This window comes from Toxotes jaculatrix, chromosome 12 (assembly GCF_017976425.1).
Source record: "Toxotes jaculatrix isolate fToxJac2 chromosome 12, fToxJac2.pri, whole genome shotgun sequence".
Classification (NCBI taxonomy): domain Eukaryota; kingdom Metazoa; phylum Chordata; class Actinopteri; family Toxotidae; genus Toxotes; species Toxotes jaculatrix.
This window is the reverse complement of record NC_054405.1, coordinates 11067245-11083367: the sequence shown is the minus strand read 5'-3', so window position 1 is coordinate 11083367 and position 16123 is coordinate 11067245. Positions and strand designations below refer to the sequence as shown.

The 16123-nt window shown below is 39.2% G+C and overlaps 1 protein-coding gene across 1 annotated transcript in view; it reads left to right on the top strand.

Annotated features, from left to right (window-relative positions):
* Nucleotides 1-15346, top strand: part of LOC121190433 (glutamate receptor 3-like) — a 65919-nt gene extending 50573 nt beyond the window's left edge. The window contains exons 12-16 of the mRNA XM_041051155.1: nucleotides 360-558; nucleotides 6164-6411; nucleotides 7159-7273; nucleotides 14554-14802; nucleotides 15242-15346. Of these exons, the coding sequence (XP_040907089.1) occupies nucleotides 360-558; nucleotides 6164-6411; nucleotides 7159-7273; nucleotides 14554-14799 (808 nt within the window). The 3' untranslated portion in view covers nucleotides 14800-14802; nucleotides 15242-15346. The remainder of the gene's footprint in view (nucleotides 1-359; nucleotides 559-6163; nucleotides 6412-7158; nucleotides 7274-14553; nucleotides 14803-15241) is intronic.
* Nucleotides 15347-16123: the final 777 nt, after the last annotated feature.

The window sequence follows — 16123 nt, the reverse complement described above, 5'->3', positions numbered from 1 at the left end:
TTATATTAAGTTAATGAGGCTTATTATTGCTTTCAAATATTTATTCAGCTGTAAAAGCCGCTATATTGAGTTAATAATACTTCACTTAAATTAAATTATGCATAATGTGATGGAATGGAGCAGCAGGGACGTGCAGGTAATATTGTGACTCTCATCATTTGATTAGTTACTTTATCTATAAAGTTTTTCAAATTAAGAAAAGACAAGTTTCAGCTAATTCACAGCTTCACACGTCAAACCTGTGAGCTGATAATATGTCAAACACTGGAGACACAGTGGAAAACGTCCCTCTCTCCCCTCCTCATATAGATTTGAACACGCTGCTCTTATGTCTCTCTGCTTTTATTTCCTTCTCTCAGGTCTCTGTCCGGGCGTATTGTCGGAGGAGTGTGGTGGTTCTTCACCCTCATCATCATCTCCTCCTACACGGCCAACCTGGCCGCCTTCCTCACCGTGGAGAGGATGGTCTCTCCGATCGAGAGCGCCGAGGACCTGGCCAAGCAGACGGAGATAGCCTATGGGACGTTAGACTCAGGCTCCACGAAGGAGTTCTTTAGGGTGAGTGTCTCCACTGGCTGTCGTCCATGCTGTCACTGCACTGTTTAACGAGAGCCAACAGTAGTTAACGTTGGCCAAAGGCACAGACCTGAGTGAGTCTCTGGAGCTTTCCTGTGGGTTTTTGATTTATTACCTGCCAGGTAATAAATTGAATGAATAATCAATAAAAGAATGTCTAGAATTGTATTTTTTAGCTGATACAGCACTCCCAAAGCACTAATACTACAACTACACTTTAATTCATGCATTAATTCAGCACATCATCCAACAGTGGCACACAATGTTTTATAAAAAAGAAAAAGAAAAAAGGAATTAAGTATAACTGACGGAGTAAACAGCTAAAAGAAAACTGTGTGCATTTATTTTGTTAAGTAATTTATAAGATGTTGCTTTGGGATGGATAGTAAAGATAAGCTCTTATATTTCAACTGTCAGAGCAGAACATCAGTCCTGACTACAATAAAACTAAATTACGGTATTAGGCTTTGGAGGGAAGGCTGTTATCAGTCTGGTTGCAAAGCCACTTTGTCCACATCATTTACTTTGGTTCTCTCCATCAGAATCAAAACTTTTTTTTTTCTTTTCCAGCTGTACACTTTTGGGCAACAGGAATAATTCAGCTATGCAACTGGGACAGTTATGCCCCCTCGTCCAACCGTAAACCAAACTGATTAGCCTAACAGCGCCTCCACTAATATGTAGATAAATTTCTATCTTCCCTACAGAAAAGTGCTTCCAGCAAGGACACAAATACTCAAGGTCACACAGTGCATCAACATCTTCTAATAAAAACAATCAAACAAACAGAGGAAACAGCCTTAAAAACAGTAATAAGTGAACATCAGTTGGTGTTGGCCAATCAGAAAAGCAGGCGACAGATTGTGAAAGCCTGTACGCCTTTAGTAAGGTAATCACTCAGACACTCGTGCATCAAGTTTTGGAAATTCTGCTTCAGATTGTGAAGCTGTGGTTCTGTCCTGGCCTCTGAATCTCCGCCATCTCTGCTGATTTGTTTGGCAATTCACAAAGAGTGAAGTGAAAGGAAATGACAGTTCAGTCTGATTATCAGGCTTGTTCTGTATGTGTTTGAAATTTTAGAGAGAAAAAACAAAACTTTCAAGAAGAACTACAAGATGTCATTAAAATTCCAATCTGTGGGCCTCTGTCAGAGAACTGAAATCTCAAAGAAGGCGTCGTATTCCTCGGAAATGGAAATGTCATTCACATCCAGTGTCCAGCTCTGAGCTGTGCCTATTTTTAGTCTCTCTCGTTCTCTTGGTGTGATTGCTGTGAGTGAGTCTGAGACATTTGATAAATACAAACCGTGCACTCCTTTAGATTTGAGAGTGATCAGGATGGTACTTTGTTTTGGTTTCAGATCCTGCCTCAGCCCTCTGGGAGTTATAAAATCACGTCTTCTGAGATTTACAGGCAGCTAATGCAAATATCCTGAAATACAGTGAGGATAATACGGCGTGTTTCTATTAGATCTACTTATCTGCTTCATTTTACACTTGCTACTGGCAGGAGAAGGCTTTCTTGTAAGCACAGAGTCAGTCTAAACATAATCAAATTAAAGCATGCATAGCTTTGAGGAGAAGAGGCAAAAAAAAACAAAACAAAAAACATTTTGGTAAAATCTTTTGTGATGAAAGATTCTTATTCTTGTTTTCGTGCTTAACAGTGGAAGGGAACGATTTTGCCTGGATGTGACCTAGTAGAGGCGTGTGTAATGTTTCTGTGACCCAACCGATTTACAGTATGAAGGCGTTCGAGCAGAATGACATGATCTGCTGTGCCAAGCTGAACTGAAGCTGAACCGAGGTGGAGCAATCACCGTGATCAGTGACTGAGGAGGTCATCTGTAACTCGCTGTCTCCTGCAGCACGGTGCTTTAAAACGTTTCTTAAACTCATGAAAAATGTGGCTGTTCGGAAAGGATTTTATATTGCAAAGAGAAGGAGGATCAAACAAACTGCAGCAGAAGAGACTGCGGGGAAAATCCAAGCCGCTGATCATGAACATTAAACCAACTGTTTCAAAGATCTGTTTTGCAGATTTAGGAGGGTATATTTTTCTCCCAAATTTTCAAAATAAATGCATTTAAAATGGCACATCCTGATTCATATAGCTGACAGAGATTCTGTGCTGATTTTCTCTGCTTTTACTGTGTAATAATTCAAACTAGACTTTTATGAGAGGCTCTGTTGTTTTGACTGGGGGGACAGACACCAGATGCTATATCAAACAGGGACACTAAATTTTGTTTGCCTCTTTAAATACACGTGTTTACATTCAAGTCAGAAATGAGTTATAGTGTTATATAAGAGATGATGAAGTAAAGAGAGAAGATACTGTAGGTGATTGGCACATGTCTGAGCTCTAAACACACCCCTTTGACATGTCACGTGGCTGGTTTTTTTTTTCTTTAAATTAAATTCACCAAAATATCAGAGTGATTATTTTAGATGCTTCCTGGTGAATCATCGCATCAAAAGTGGATGCCATAAGCAGCAGTTCCACTCTGTGGATGTGCTAATCCATGAACCATTTGGCAGGCTGTGATTTATCAAAGGTGCTCCCGAGGAGATAATTGACAGGCATGTAGTGACTTCATCCTGAGTGACAAATATTCTGCTTTTCTTCCTCCAAATCTGGAAATGTCAAAGCAGAGGCGCCATTCTGAGCCACGGTTATTGAAATCTGGTGATGAAAAGCTAATGATTAATAGAAAATTGTAAATACGTTTTACAGTGATCTTCAAAGAGGATGCTTCACCTAATCCAGGACATGCACCCTCCTTAGTGCATGTGACATATAATGACATCTAACTCAGTGCAAATAGGCAAAATCCCCAAATGTCAAAAACTATTGCTGATTCATCTGATCCTCACGTTCAACACATTATTTTGAGGTGAATTGTTACTTATTATGTTTCCTCAGCTGCTGATACTGGCACTAACCTTTGGTTTTGTGTTATACAGAGAATAAACTTAGATTGAATGTCACTAGTTTTAGGAAGTTAGGAAAAAGAGAGGAGTGCGGAAAAGATGTGGTAAGTGTAGTAAGACAATTTTTTTGTGTTCCCTCACAATTATAAAGTGTTTTAGGGATGATAAACGAGCCACGCTATTATTTAGCAACATTATAAATTTGTTTCCACTGATCATGAACACACAGTGAATGAGTTTTAATTACACACTCTACCGTGCTCTTAACTAAGAATTGCATGCAGATAAGTATAAAGCACCAGGGCGATTGCACATGCTTTGTTTAGTCTGTCGTCTCAGTTTTGCCATGACAGCGTGACAGACGCACACAGAGGGGCCGTGAATCACTCTCAGCTCTTCAGTCAACTGCTGACAGATGAACTGGTAGTTTAGTCAAGTTTGTTTCCAGAATGGATGAGGGGCAGGAAACTCGAACTCCTCGCACGGCGGTGGGGGCACGGCCTGTTTGTCGGTTCATTTATTATTGTGGATACAGCAGTCATTAATGAAGAGTCTTAGGCTGAATAATTTGTCTTTGTTAAGCCAGTTATGCTGCAGTGAGAACATTTCTCAGTGGATGTATCAGTGTGACAGCACGGGGGGTTTTCACAGGTTTCAACACCGACGACCAAACCTGCTCCTGACAAACATGCATCTTCGTGTAACCCAGAAAAAGAATTGCTGTTTTCACACTATGGTCCAACCTGTCACCAGCTATTATTGTCATGTTAAGGGTGTTTACATGAACACTCAGCTGAACTGAAATCGTGCATATGTCAAGAATGATTCACTCACTAGCCCGAGCCCACAATCCATTACATCTCTGCTGAATTATTAATGTTGCAGTACACAGCATTGAGCTGACATAGTTTGTCAGTTCACTCCCATGTTTTCTTTTACTTTCACCTACCAGACGTGATGTGGGTCTGACTCACATAGCTGCTGAACACACAATCTGGATTAAACTGGATACAGACTTGATTCCTATTAGAAATAACCAAGTAAATACATACGACGGTGACCAAATTCAAACTATTCTAAACCTTTGAGAAATGTGTACAACCATCTATAGATGACAAATTAAAAATAAAATGTCACATAAAAGTCATACAGATAATCTGAATTTCTCTGAGGACTTGCTCCAGAGTTTCGGAGCTCTAATGTCAGGCGCTTGTTTCACACTTGTCTACTTCCTGTTTGTCAGATTATGAACCTGACTGTCATGCCATAAACAAAATCCTGACAAGCAGCCGCTTGAAAATATATGAAAATATGAAAAGTTTCAAGCCACAGTTCCGTCTGAGATGCTTCTCCATTTCCAAGCTCAGAACAGAAGGTCACATTATCCCAGTTTAATGCAGATTCTCTATTTTTTCCCCCCCCTCTATTGTAGACAGCTGCGTACTCCAGCTCTCTGGTGGCCAGCGATCAGCCTCTCACTGGCCATTTTTAGCAGCGTACTGAGTGTCAGAGCAGAGCTATGCTCCGCATGTCTGTAGCTGCTCCAGCTGGCAGCTGACTGGGCCGCAGAGGTGAAGCCGTCAGTCCTGGAGTGAGCAGGTCAAATGTGCTAAAGGCAGTGCTGTTACAGAATGAACTGTACCGCACAGTCAAACAACACATAACAACACAAACTATCTAAACTAGGAGGAATCACTGTTAGGGATTTACAGGGAACATTTCTGATATAATTATTTCAGATATTCTGATATTTCATGGTAGCTTGTTCCACAGTAGGCTACTGGTACACAAAAAAAGGAGCTTCTGGTTGAATCACTGATTTGAAGCACTTAACATGGAGGGATGTGTGTGAAGTCTTTGCACTTAAATATGCAGGTCAGAACCTTCAGTGCAATATTTGTTTGTGTCTTCAGCTGCTACACGTTTCAAGCTGTTGTAATCTGCTGTTGTAAAAGGATTGATTTGATTTTTTAAGAAAAATCAAACCTTGATGACCGTGTCTCCAGCTGTGACCTGCTGGTTGGAGCTCACACTGAGGAGCCGGAGGAGGAGGTCAGGGCTGTCTGTTAATATTGATACCAAACATGCTCTGCAGTTTGCTTCTGCTGAGCTGCCAGATTGTCAGACTTCAGTCTGCTGGCAAAAAGCCCACTACCTCTGCTGCACTGTTTGCATCTAAAGGGTAAATCCACTCTGAATTACAAGAGGCAGAAAACTGTGAGTGCACTGCCCTCTCTGTGCTGAAGCCTACAGCACCTCAGCGATGTCACAGCAGGTGCTTTAATGACTGAAAACACCTGCGGCCACTTGGCTAATCAGGACGTGGCAACGAGGAGCTGCTGCAGCAGCAGTTTTTTTCCTGTGTGATTCAGAGTTATTTTAAAGGAACGGTTAGAAATTTTTTTGGAAAATTGGCTTATTGGCTTTCTTGCTGAGCATTAGCTGAGGAGATTAATACCACTAGCTCCACACTTAGCTCACAGAGTGGTATCGATCTCCTCATGTAAACTCTAGATGGGACAGCCACTAAGCCCATTTCCCAAAACATCTAACCACTGCTTTAAGTCAAACCCACAGCAGCTCGTTATGAATGTTTTCATGGAAGTTTGCCTGACTAAACTGTTTCTGTCTTCTCTCTGTGTCCTCAAATGCAGCGCTCCAAAATAGCAGTTTATGAGAAAATGTGGTCATACATGAAATCAGCAGAACCCTCAGTGTTTGCCAAGACCACACCAGACGGGGTTTCCCGGGTACGAAAGTCGAAGGGCAAGTTCGCCTTTCTTCTCGAATCCACTATGAACGAGTACATAGAGCAGCGGAAGCCATGCGACACCATGAAAGTGGGCGGCAACCTCGACTCTAAGGGCTATGGTGTGGCCACACCCAAAGGCTCTGCATTAAGGTGGGTGGGATAATATAACAATATCCTCCATGTTGTTATAGTATTCCACCTACCCTGATGTCTCCTTTTGTCATTCTCTTCTTCCTCACTCCTTAATTCTTTTTATTTTATATCCAAGTGCATCAATGAGTGAACAGTATTATGAGTTATTTGAATTGAATCAACATGTTCAGCCATTTTCTGTTCTGTCCTATGTATCTGGTTTGTGTCTTTGTTACTTTCTTCTTTCTCTTAAGGTTATTGGTATACTAGTCACATGCAGTAAATCCATTTGAATGTCGATGTGCACCGTCACCTTCCCCAATCTTGTTTGTTTTGCTCTTTCCCCTTCAACCTCCCCTCCCCTTCTGGTTTCTGTGGTGCCCTTTTTGCATTGCTTCCAATTCAACACTGAGATATTTCTTTAATCGATTTGCTAGTTAAAATGCTGCTCTGTCAGTTGTGATGAATGTTAAGCTGCATGCTGGATGTTCTTATTTCTAACTCAACGATGACAGAATGTCCCCATCCCGCACACTTCAGTTACAAGCAATGTAACCCTCCATGCCACCTCTCTAATATTTAACGTTTTCTTTGCTGTAAAAATGCTTCTTACCCTTCCACACCAGTGAAATTCTTTACCAATTTGTCCCTTCCGTGCTCCCCCTATGAATCATTGATATTTATCACTATTTTTTACTAATATTCTATATTAGATTTCTCACGGACCTGTTCATTTTCTTACAAGTTATGTTTTATCGTTTCAAGAAATGCTGTTAACCTGGCAGTGTTAAAACTGAATGAGCAAGGCCTCTTGGACAAATTGAAAAACAAATGGTGGTACGACAAGGGAGAGTGCGGCAGCGGGGGAGGTGACTCTAAGGTCAGCCTCAATGTCACCAAAGTCGGGTATCCTAGAACAGAGTAATCGGCAAGGCTGTCGTCACTGATTATAATCTTTGGGCCCAAATACACGTTAGTAGGTTTACTGATAAATATGCTTGTTTTTCGATTTTGTTATCGTGCAACTGTGATCAACTGGGAACCCTTTACTTGGCTAATGGAGGAGGAAAAAAAAAAAGCCCAATAATGTGAGAAAAGTGCAGAATTAGTTCCGGAGAAGATCAGAAAGCTGAATATTAGGAGTTTAATATCGTGCTTGCGACAGCGTAGTTGTTTCTGTGTTTTTGGCCTGTGGTTATGAAAGACAGAAACAAGCTTTCCCTTTGTTTTTTATATCTACAGGCCAACATGAAAGCTTTGTATCTTCATATGTGGCTTTCAAAATGACTGCCAGAGGGATTAAAGCGAAGATCTAATCTAATTTCACGTGATCAATATCTCTCGGTCGAGCGATGTATGCACTCTCCAATCAGCCGCCTGGGCGTTAGGCACGGGAAACAGCGTTGTCTTGAGGGGACTAAGCATCACAGGCAAACGTGAGAATTCTAATGACAGAGTGACAACTAACGGTCCAAACTTTTTTGTCCAACATCCTCTCACCGAAATCCAGCGTAAGACTGACAGAAACCTTTGGTTGGTCTTGATCCAAGGCCAGTCAAAGTCTTTCCATGGCCACCCTGACCTGGTAAACCCTGCAGTAGTAGAGTGTAAGATATGACCAGGGGCTCCATTTGTACAAGAGGATTTGATTTGAGTCTTAGATTTGTTTTAAAAATAGGTTTTTCATTGTAACGTAACAGCAGCCGCTATGGCCACAAGTACAGGAAAATAGCACACTGTGATGTTTGATGTTTACTTTTGTCTTACAAACAGTCACATAGTCTCGCTTTAAATGTTAAATTAAAACAATGAACAAGAATTTAATTATAAAAGAGGTTTTTTTCATATCGTGTGCACGTTTTTCCAGGAAAATATATCCTGACTTAGACTATTTTAAAGCTGTGCACATCAGGCTCAGCTCTGCAGAAGAGCTGGGGCCTTTTTTTCCAGATCAGTGTCTATAATATATTGACACTGATGAGGATTTGTTTTTTTTTTTCAATCAAATCTGTTGTACAGCCTTTCTATAAATGAGGCCCCTGATCTTGTGTTTCAGACACCAGGGCACAGTAAAAGCCCTACTGTGGATCCATCTCTGCCTCTGCTCTTCAGCTTGCCTCATGACCACAGCACTCTTGGCACATTGTGAGAGAAGAGACAAGGCAAACTTTGCTGTTATCAGCCGTAGTCATTCATTTCTGAGTGAGCAGGACATGGATACTACCAGTGGGATGACGCAAAGAAGCCGTCTCCTCTCGCTGGCAATTTGCCTCGATCCCCCGGTTAGGAAAAGAGTAAATGATCAGTGTGACACTATCACATCTGACTGCCATATTTCTTTGTCCTTATTTCACTTTCAGAAACGCATGTGAGGGTAATTTAACAGTGACATGTAAATATATTGTGTGTAACTACCACTGAGAAAATACGACATTCACAGCTCAACGTAAAATCAATGAAATGTTATCATTGGGCTGCTAAAGTCAAATTCTTACATACTATAAATCAGTAGAGCTATTTTGATGTCTTTAGATTCAGATACACTAAAACCAAACAAAACCCCACATATCTCACCATGTTGACAGGTACTTCTATGAATCAAAGCTGGGTGATATAAAATATTCACATCACTGTAGGTAATTTATGTTTCTACTGTGTGATGTTTGTTTAATTTGACATCATGCAGAATGGGATTTATGTCTTAATTTGGCCATGAGAGTCAGTGTTGTGCACGGGTTGTTCATGTCGTGAGACGTTTCTGTGTGGTCATGAATGCTGGTTTTTTTTAAGATACTGTTTTCCTGTTTTGCAGACAGACTGAAGGGTAAAGTTCTGATGTGGCTTAATACAGAGTCAATTCATTCATCCTTTACACACCGACTCAGAAAAGCTCCAGGGGATGGACACAATAAAGGAAACACCTGTACAATGTATGAAATTCAATACAACAATAAATACTATCTTTGTGAGGCTCATAGTTCTCATAAGATGTACGGTAGTAGTACTGCACCACAAACTTTAATGCTAACAGTTGCTGTAGAGGTGAATCAACATCTCTCTGACACAGCCTCAAAAAAAAAAAAAAAAAAACCATCATGAATTATTAAGCTTCACAAATGTAAGATTTATAACACTGGTTGTTGTATTGCATCGCAATAGACTGCACAGGTGCTCATGATATTCTGTCCCCTCCTGTACTTAATCAGAGGGTTGGATTCAGACACTCTTTTTTTTCTGTCAAATACAAAATGGGATTTCACACATGGAAAAAAAAAATCAGTAGACATTTTTCTCTTTTTAAGATCATATGCAGTGGAAATCACATTTCATACTGTCGCAGAAGAGTTTATGAGGGCAGGTTCTTTTAAAGTTCGTAAAGTCAGTTTTCAAAATTAGTTTCTAACGTGAGAAATTTCATTAGTTTACAGACACAAGGATCCGCATCAGATAGTCCCACATTTGAACGATCTCTGATTGGTCAGCGGGATGCATAATTAATAAGTATTAACATCATCAGACTTTGACTGTAGAGAAGGTGACACCGAGAGGACGGACAGGCTGTGACTGCCGATGTGAACTACAGCAGAAAGTATGCTGGTGACAATAATATGCTTTTTTTTTAATGTTAAAAGGCATTTTCAGGATTAAAGTCACACATGGAGAAGTGAGTGGGTGGGACATGCTTCTAGTTGAAAAGAAAAAAAAAACCCTTAGTACTGTTAGTTGGCATGGAATATAACAAGCATTTAATTTCCCCAGTGATTTTCACATTATATAGTGCAGTCAATGTTACATTTTTAAGATTTAGGCAAACAGAGGGAGGCACTGAATTAATTACAATTCAACAGACTCAGGATTTAAAGGTTTAAAGACTCTTGAGGCTGGTGTGCAATCAGAAGTTATGATCTTAAAATTAAGAATTAGAACTAGAAACAGAAATGCAAAGGATATAAGATGAAAAATGTATGTAAGTGTATACTGGCCTGGTGTGTAGGTTCAACATGTAAAATACTATAAATATATAGTATATAAACCTATAAACTATGAAAAGAAACTATAAAATACCCTTAAATTAGACTTAGATTATATATATACACAACAAAGTAGTTGTATTTAAAAATATATATATATACAAATTAGCATTTAAATATATATATAAGTCTGACTTACATAATTTGTTGTAGATTTTGGTCTTTGGGTCTTGGCTGTGGACCTTAATTCAACAAACAGTTCAGTGTCTCTACAACTCACTGCTCTCTATATTTCATAGTATTACTTTTGTAAAATGGTGCTATAGAAACTCAGCATGTAACAGTACTTGGCAGCACAAAATTGTTCTTCTGGGCTGTTGCTTTAATTTGAGCAGAAGTGCTCTCAATTTTCTTTCTTTTTTTTTTTTGTAAATGTGAATCAAACCACATCTGATAAACAAATTTTATATTTTATTTGACTTCGCTCTCTGTGGAGCTGTGAACCAGCTGCTGTTATATCAGAGTTTTGTGATAACTCACGATGTTTTCTGTTTAAACAGTAAGTGACCGGTGTGGCGTTATCGACCAATACAGACCGAACTGCAGTGGGGAGTAGAGCAAAAAGTTCTTTAACGCCATAATTTTACGTCTGGAACAAAGTAATTACAAACACATGCTGCTTCAAGATGTCTCCTTTCTTTCTGCCCCCTTGCCAGCAGCCCTTCAGCCATGTCAGCCTCCATCATGATTTCTCTTAAAAGGCTTCAGCAGGGATGATGACAGCTTAGCTCTGTGCTTTTATGTAGTTAATCTTTAATGATTTCACATAATTTCTGCATTTTGCATACAATGATCAACAAAGTCAAGAAGTTTCTAAGCATAGAAATACAGTATGTATGGATCATATTCTGATTTGATGTCAGTTTGGTGCTGAGCAGACTTACAGGAGAAGGGTTTAGTGTTTCTAAACTTCAGTGTATTATCTAAGTCCATGGCCACCACCTGGTGGTGTGTCTGAGGGTCTTTATCTGATGGCCAGCAGATTGTTGCAGTTCAGAAATGTTTACTACAAACAATATAACAACAACATGTCTTTGTATTTATAAGAACATAGGACAAGAAAAATCAAGTCACTGGAGCAGATCATCCTGCCCTATATGCTGTGGGACATTGTAAACACTGTCCAATTACAACCAGCCATAGTCACTACTGTGTGGCTAACGCAACAAAAAAGTTAAAACACTGAGGAAAAAAAAAGCATATGAATAAATGTAAATATGACACTGAATCAGTTACTGTGGCAAAATTATCTTTTCTGTTCGGGGAGGTCAAAGGCCAGAGCAGCTACAAGTCAGCAGTGTCTTGCTCAAAGACGCTTTAGTGTGGAGGATGTTTGCTGTCAAACAGCTTTGATTCTAACTCTTTAATCTGAAGGTGCCATTACTTTATCTCTCTGTCACCCTGCTGCACTGAGGCGCAGAGCCCTGTCTGAACACTGAGGGCGTCACAGGGAGACAAAAACACTTGAAAGCGAGACATGAATCACTAGATGCTCATCAATAACGATCTACAAAAAAGTGTTTTATGCTTTGATGAATACAACGCACTTAAACAGAATTATTTTGAAGAAAAAAAGGTGTTTCTACCAAATGGAAGATAAAAAGACCCTCACTTTAAAGCTTTTTTGTTTGCAATTCATCCTCGTTGTGTTTCTAAAACGCAGCATGAGAACACAGCTTAAACATTCAAAATGTGTTACTGTCCAAAACGTTCCCTACTTCTCCTCTGCCATGAAAAAAATGAAATTCATTTAAAGTAGTACAGCGATTTATTTGCTGTTGTGAGGTAATTTCCAATATTTAAACAAACCAAATCATCATAACTTTGCCTCTCAGAGAGCTCTGACTGGAGAACAGGAAAGCAGATCATTCACTTAACATCATGCATGACTTTATTTTATTTATCTTTTGTGTGTGTGTGTGTGTGTGTGTGTGTGTGTGTGTGTGTGCGTGCGTGTGTGTCTGTGTGTCTGTGTAAATGATCAGAAAACAGTACTTGTATTTGATTTGACATACAAAGATCACAGTGGTGAATGCAATATATTTGATGATGTTGGATTACAAACACTGATATTCTTTCTGAAAGGAAATCAGCCTGGAAATCAGGCAGTCAAGGAAATTGAGCATAATGTCTCGCAAAACATAAAAAACCCTGAACTTCGACTCTCCCTCAGCGATTTGGTTCAAGAAAAATTGGTTCAAGAGAAACTTGAAAGCAAATTTCCTTGACCTCATCTTACGTTAGTGTAACCTCGAGAAGTAAAACAATCAAAAGTTCTTTATAATTTTTTTTTCTGGTTGGTACAAACGATGTTTACTGTGATTCCAAGGGGCTGGTTTTGTGAGACATTAGCCTGGAATAGCTGTTAATGAAATTGGACTTCTGTGTTTTTTCTGTTAGTCAAGAAAGGGTTCCTGTTAGATCCACCTTGCTAAACATCAAAAAGGCTGCCCATAGCAAAAAAAAAAGAAAAAAAAAGTGCCCTCAGCAATTACTGCCTCTGTTTTCTTTCATTCTGTGAAAGCTATGCAGCAGCTGCTTTTATTCTGCAAGTTCAAATCTTTCCTCTTCTTGTGATCAGTGTGTGCCGATTACTCAAAGCGATATAGCTGGGGTCTGGCATGCTAGGGTAGTCATGGATTATGAAAGGTCATATATTTATATTTTTACATATATACTGTAGTGTTGCTTGCTATCTGTGATGTGTTGGCCAGGACCCTACTCTATCGCTTTGCACAGTATAAAGTAGTTTAAAAAGTTGAATAACATAAAATAACATAATAAAATGTTATTTATGTTATTTCCCACGTGAAGAACTCCTGTAAACCTTGCAGTATTGAAACTCAGTGAACAAGGCATCTTAGACAAGCTGAAAAACAAATGGTGGTACGATAAGGGTGAATGTGGAACCAAGGACTCTGGAAGTAAGGTCAGTCGCTGCAGGTCTTTTTATACTGATTGCAAAATGCATTTTGACCTAACTGTTCATATGCAAACATCTAAAACATACATTCTGTCAGACATCTTTACATCTGCCCTCAGAACAACACATGGAAAAACATTAAAAAGTAGACTTGCTTTACACATAGTCGCTTAATTTACTTACACTCGGACCATGACTCATTACATTAACATGACTTCATTCCTGCTGTATGTAGATAATTCAAGATTTGTAAAAAAAAAAAAAAAAATACAGCATGATAACACAATTTTTTATTCATACCATAAAACCTTAAAGAGTTGAATCATAGAATTGAAACCATTGTACTGCTATTTTGTCATCCAAACCTCTATTGAAATTTAGTTTATGGTGTTCTTATTCATTTGTATGCAAACTGTGTCTATTAACTCCGACATGACCGGCTAGTTTCCCAAAGGCATCCTTATTCTGACAAAGTCCAAACTGACCTTTAAATACCATCTGAGCACAAAGTGGTCAAATTGTATTTAATAGTCATGTCTCATAGATGGAGTGTCAGAGTAAGGAACATTTTTTTATGCCTTTAATTAAAAAAAAATAAGTTTATAAGCCAGTTAACTAATTTTTGGGTATAAAAGGGTATAAAAAGTTGAAGTTATTGCCTTTGGACCTTGGAAATGTCTCACAGGACTAGAATGCAAATGGTAAAACTCACATAAATGAATTTCAATATTACTGTTTGGCTTTTAATAGCAGCAAAATGGTTCAATTCGCCCTCCACAGCTTGCCACTTTGATTGTACAAATGCACTGTGTTGAAGTTGAGCAGCTACAGTATGATAGAGTGAATTGAGGGTTTAATCTGTAGACCTGTACGACCACGACCGCCTTCCTTTAGAGGACCATAAAGCAGTATAGATAGCCGCTCTCTCTACATTCACCTTCCCAGCTCTTTAGAGTAGACATAACTTTAGAGGAGGAATTAGACACATTTTAATTTGTTCCAGTTTATCTCACTTACAGGCTAAATTAAGCAACTACACCTCAAGAGGGCTTTGTAGACACAATTAGCAACCTCCTCAGAGTTTCTGTTTAGTCATAGTGCAGCAGAATGTACATATAGGATTTATATGGGTATACATGTTGTCTGAGGTCAGCCTCAGAGTGCCAGTTAAAAAAAAGTCTTAATGGTGGTCTTTACCTCCCCCAGGACAAGACAAGCGCTCTAAGCCTGAGCAACGTGGCAGGAGTCTTCTATATTCTGGTCGGAGGGCTTGGCCTGGCTATGACCGTGGCTTTGATAGAGTTCTGCTATAAGTCACGGCAAGAAACCAAAAGACTGAAGCTGGCAAAGAACGCCCAGAACTTTAAGCCAGCCCCTCCGGCAAACACCCAGAATTTTGCCACGTACCGTGAAGGCTACAACGTGTATGGGACAGAGAGTGTTAAAATCTAGAGGGTAAGTCTTCTGTATCTTGAGGAAAAAAGACATGACAAAATCTTGTCTTTCATATATGTTAAATGAAGTCATGTTTGTTTTGAAAATAATTAAAATAATGGAAACCACGATGAAGCTTAGTATCAAATTCAGTCCACACATCAGTGCACTTGCAAAATATCCGATTCAGGTGTTTATCTCTCTGAGTGAACAGCTGTTGATTGAACTCAATACCTTTAGCTCATTTTACTTGTATTATTAAGTTCAACCAACTTAACTCTGTGTGCTTTCACAGCTCACTTTGACCTAAATATTCAACTTCAGTTAACTTATGTTCCTGAAGCAGCAGGGCAACTTCCATTGTTGCCTTGAACCAGATTTAGAGTGTAGAGACAGCTGAGGATTTTTCTTTTTTTCTGCATTTGATCTTAATCCTTTGCACATCTCTTGGCTTTTGCAGTGATGAAATGTGTCAATTCCCACTGGTGCGTCTGGATGGAAACAGCCACTCTGTGTGACCCCGACACCCCGAGGCTGGCATCCTGGAGGCAACAGCCTTCTTTCTCATCAGCTTGGACACAAGCCTACAAGTCGACAAGTGCTCATTCTGGGTCGCGAGACCCGTCACACTAACAGAGGGCAATGACGCAACAGGACTTTTGCTTCTGGAAACATGGGATTTGCCTCTTGTAGTGCCTTATGGAGCATTTCAGCGTCATGGCAATGCAACTAAAATTGAATTCACTTGAAAACATAAAAAACAAAGAAAAAAATCTGTGGAACTAGGGCAAAGCATTACTTCAAATGACAATTAGATGAACTGTTGTAATTTCTGTTGTTTTCTATTTTGAAGAAAAAGAAGAAGAAGAAAAAAAAAAAAGCCATGATTTGCAATCAAAACATCCTGGAGTACTTATTAAGTCATTGGAATCCTTTACAGACATATTTTTGTGGTGAAATCTTAAGTTGGATAAATGTTATATTTAGTGAAGTAAAGTCATTTTCTTGTTTTACTATAAGACTATTTTCAGTGTCATAATATTTAGGACAAGCATCAATCAGTAAGGCTAAGTATCAATAAACCTGACAACATTGTACCCCAGTTTCTACTCAGAAAATATCAATAATATGAAACTAGTTGGTCATCTGAAACTTGCTTAGGTGGTGTTACGTTCAAAGCCTGTTGGACATCATGTACAATTGACTCTGTATTCACTTAGATGCTTGTTTTAAATCAACCACGTGAGACTGCATTTGTTTCAACTGCCACAATTTTAAAACAAGACCGTTTTTTTTATTGAAATGAGGTCCGCTTTTAATCACTTAGTGCCATACTGTCGAA